This window comes from Triticum urartu, chromosome 1 (assembly GCF_003073215.2).
Source record: "Triticum urartu cultivar G1812 chromosome 1, Tu2.1, whole genome shotgun sequence".
Taxonomy (NCBI): Eukaryota; Viridiplantae; Streptophyta; class Magnoliopsida; order Poales; family Poaceae; genus Triticum; species Triticum urartu.
Genome location: NC_053022.1, coordinates 148,919,323 through 148,923,617, shown reverse-complemented (window position 1 = coordinate 148,923,617; position 4,295 = coordinate 148,919,323). Strand labels below are relative to the sequence as shown.

General features: G+C 45.5%; 1 protein-coding gene across 1 annotated transcript; it reads left to right on the top strand.

Moving 5' to 3' along the window:
* Positions 1 to 2,970: 2,970 nt before the first annotated feature.
* LOC125552159 (mediator of RNA polymerase II transcription subunit 32) lies at positions 2,971 to 3,738 on the top strand. Its single transcript, XM_048715640.1, has one exon. The coding sequence runs from the start codon at positions 3,019 to 3,021 to the stop codon at positions 3,535 to 3,537; it is 519 nt and encodes a 172-aa protein (XP_048571597.1). The 5' UTR covers positions 2,971 to 3,018; the 3' UTR covers positions 3,538 to 3,738.
* The last annotated feature ends 557 nt before the right edge of the window (positions 3,739 to 4,295 follow it).

The window sequence follows — 4,295 nt, the reverse complement described above, 5'->3', positions numbered from 1 at the left end:
ATTGGATGGTCGACTTCACCCAACGTCAAAGAAGACTACTAACATAAACATGCAAATAGGATATCATATCATGTAAGACAAATCGGTACTAACACAAACTAGATTTCATCTTATTCCCCCAAGGACTAGTAAATTACTCAAACATGGTGATGGAGTACGTAGAGATTCAGGGTGAGTTACTTGCCAACATGAAGTTGGAGATGGACATGAGGAGAGGCATGACGCCAATGATGAAGAGGGCTCCGGCCCTCCGGACGGCACCGGTGTGGAGGCGCCTCCTCCCTTCCTTCTTCCTTGGCTTGGCCCTTCTCTTTATGGTGGAGTTGCTGCAATGGATGTGTGGTGGATGTAGATGAGACTTGTGGATGATGGAGACTGAATGAGCCGGCGGCTAGCGTTGGAGGTCTTCATATAGGAGTGCTCCTCAGGTGTCGTCCATTGATCTAGCCTCCTCCCTTTCATCCAAGGGCTCAAGGGGAGACAAATCCACGCCCAAACAAGCCTCGGTCGTCAAGGATCTCGTAGGGAAAATGGGGACAAAATCGGAGCAAAATTTGGAAAGTTCTGGCCAATTTTCGTGGTTGTCTAGAGCTCAAACGAGCGGCTCCGGTCATATGGAAGGCCATATTTCACTCTGGACTCGGGAGCCGCTTCGTATTTTGGTCACCATTTCTTCATGCAAACTCAAGTTTTATGTTCTTGGGATCGCTGGATTGCTAGAGAAAAGCCCGGTGCATTTGTGGTCTTGGATCTTTATTTTGGACACTTTGATAGATGTTAAATCATCAAACTCTCCAAAGGGCCTTGATCTGGTGCCTGGAACTTCTCCGGCTTGACCCCTAGCTTGATTATTTTGATGTTCCAAGTCCATGAACACGTCAGCGCACCTACAAAGACCACAAAACAAAGGAAAACTAATAAAAACTAAATAAAAATAAAAAGTGTGCAATGAACTTGGTAAAGCAAATAAATACCAAAAACTATGCATTGGAGACATGAATAAGTGCTAGATTGATATGATATGTTTGGCACTATAATATACTCTAAAAAGTATGCATAAAATTTACTCATAAAATTGACACTATTAAAACTTGGCCCCAACCTACAAACTTGATTCAAGTGCATAGATTCCTTGTACTAGTTGGTTTTACCGTTGTTTCGTTAAGGACTTTAGCATGATTGCTTCGCCTTTACATGCTTTGAGTAATAAGAATGCACCCTTCATATGGGGACCTTCACTAGATAAAGCGTCCAATGAGCTTAAGAATATGCTAACTCATGCGCCCTTGCTTACTTTACCCAACTTCGATAAAACTTTTGAAGTGCATTGCGATGCTAGCAGTAATGTTATAGGTGGTGTCGTAATAGAAGAGCGGTGACCAATTGATTATTTTAATGAGAAACTATCCAGAGCTCAATTGAACTACCTCATATATGATAAGGAATTGTATGCCTTTGTGCATGTTTTGCATGTTTGGGAGCATTACCTTAGGTCTAGAGAATTTGTTATTCATTCCGATCATGAAACTCTCAAGTATCTAAGAGGCCAAACTACATTGAATAAATAACATGCTAAATGGAGTGAATTTATTGAACCTTTTCCTTATGTCATCAAATACATTAAGGGTAAAGAGAATGTCGTGGCAGACACTCTTTCCCTCAAATGCATGCTCAACTAGAGCTTAATGTCTTTGGTTTCGAGGATATCAAAGCCTATATGAGCATGATACATTCTTTGCGCTTCACTTTGCTAAATGTCATGATAACACTTATTGGGAGCGTTACAATTTGAAATATGGATATCTTATGCATGCTAACAAGCTTTACGTGCCCGAGAGCTATTTGCGTCTGTTGTTTTTGCAAGAGTCACACGATGGAGGCCTCATGGGACACTTTGTCCAGGATAAGACATTCCCCACTCTCACAAACATGTACTAGCCCAAGATGTTTTGAGATGTGACGTGCTTCACCAAATATTGATGCACATGCCGTAAAGCTAAGTCAAAAGCTCAATTCCATGGATTATACATGCATTTAGCTATACCATATGCACCTTGAGAGGATATAAGCATAGATTTTGTACTTAGTTTGCCTAGGACTAGAAATGACAAAGACTCAATATTTGTCGTTGTGCATCGCTTCTCTAAAATGACACATTTCATTCCATGCAACAAAGTAGACGATGCTTCACATGTTGCAAATCTCTTTTACAATTGTCTCCGACCGTGACGTCAAGTACTTGAGCTACTTTTGGAAGACCCTATGCATCAAACTTAGAATCAAACTCATGTTCTCTTCGGTCTATCATCGTCAAACCGATGGCCAAACCAAGGTGGTCAACCGTACGCTATCGACACTTGTTCGCGTGCTAATTAGGAAGAACATCAAGGAGTCAGAGGAGCGTTTACCTGTCGCTGAATTCACCTACAATGTGCAAGATACACGACTACGTACATGTCTCCATTTGATATGGTGTACTGTTTCAACCCTTTGTCCCCATTAGACATCCTCCCGCTTCCTCTCCAAGGTTTCGGAGTCGAATCCGATGTCCGTCATGCCGGAGAAGGCCTGAGATCATCGAAATGGTGGTTGGGGGCGAAATGAAGTGGAGTGTTTAGGGTTTTGTCTAAGACGCGGATATGATGAATATATGCAGGATCGGAATGGGCCAGGGTGGGCTGAATCCGACGTGGAAGATGCATGCAGGCACGTCCGGGCCTCCCCATATCCGTCTCAGATGTGGGCTGAGAATGCTTGTCAGCCCGGCCGTATAGGGCCGATATGAGGGGTGCGGCCGAGTCAAGATTTTGTGACCGCTCACTGGCCGTCTGTGTAGACGTATAGATGTACCAGCTCATACGTATGACATAATTTTTTTCCTCATATTTATGAGAACCCTAGACAGCAAAACAAAATGGACGGCCTGGATCTTCAAGCCTATGTGTACCTCGGTGCCTGCGAGTCGACCGTGCTCAAATTGGGGGATTTTCGGGTTATAGCGTCAGCGGAGCGTGTCGGATGATGCGTAAGAAACTTTCGGGCGGCGGAATGGACGCGACGGTGGACGAGCTGAGCGCGGCGTATAAGGAGTTCGTGGCGGCTGCGGTGGCCGTGATGGAAGCTCGCGAGCAGTCGGGCGGCCAGAAGACGGCAGCCACGGACGCGGCGCTTGAAGCCTTCAAGCAGCGATGGGAGCTCTTCCGCGTCTCCTGCGACCACGCCGAGGAGCTCGTTGAGTCCATCCGCCAGCGCATCGGCTCCGAGTGTCTCGTCGACGAGGCCACGGGATCTTCCTCTTCCGCCTCCACGCCCGCAAGCGTCGCGTTGGCTGCCCCCGGCATCAAGCCAATCAGCGCCGTCCGCCTCGAGCAGATGAGCAAGGCCGTCCGCTGGCTCGTTATCGAGCTTCAGCACGGCGTCGGAGGGCCCTCAGCTGCCGGACCTGGCGGTGGCGTCTCAACCCCGGCTGCCGGCGCCGGAGGGCAGCATGTGCACGGCGGGGTCGAATCGCGCTTCCCCGAGGATGGCACCCAGTAGGTACTGTTGTTGCTTATTAACTAGTAGTATCATGTTTCAAAAAATAAGACAAGGAATTTATGTGTTAAGTTTTGAGATTGGAAACATTACAGTTTGTTGTGCTCAGCATAGTACCTGATGCGTAAAGGTGCGAAATATGGGGAAAGAACCACCAAATGATTGGCATTATTGTTGCTAGCTTGTTTCCTTGGCTGGCTGATATTTTTTCCGTGTCTTAGTGCGCGATGCTCAACATAGTTTGGTACAATGTTTGTAGGTACTCCCTCGGTACCTAAATATATGTCGCTGGAGAAGTTGAACTACAGTTGCTTCAATGCCATATATTTCGGTACAGAGGGAGTAGTTATTTGTCTTTTGTAACTTAATTGTGCTAATCATCAGCTCACTGCCTTGCCTTACGTTTAAGTCTCTCATCCTCACTTTTTGCGGGTCAGGGACAGTGTTCGGGCCAGGTAGCTAATCAAATGTCCCAGAAATTAATGCACAATGTCACAGCCTACAAGATTGTCAGCCTATCTAAACCCTACTAAGATAGGGCTATCGACCTATGATATCTCCGAATATTAGTTTTGGCTCATCTGGATTTCTTACTGCTCTTGCATATGATATGTCCCGAGTGCTTTCCAAGATTTCCAATTTTCTAGTGAATCATCTGTGTTTCTTGTGTTAAGAGATAATAAGATCCACAAGCAGCAACATACGCGATATTTAACATTGAGAAATAATATGACATGGCTTATGATATTTCAACACCAAAT

Excerpts from the sequence above, each read along its gene's own strand:
- LOC125552159 (XM_048715640.1), top strand. The coding sequence starts at position 3,019 with ATGATGCGTAAGAAACTTTCGGGCGGCGGAATGGACGCGACGGTGGAC.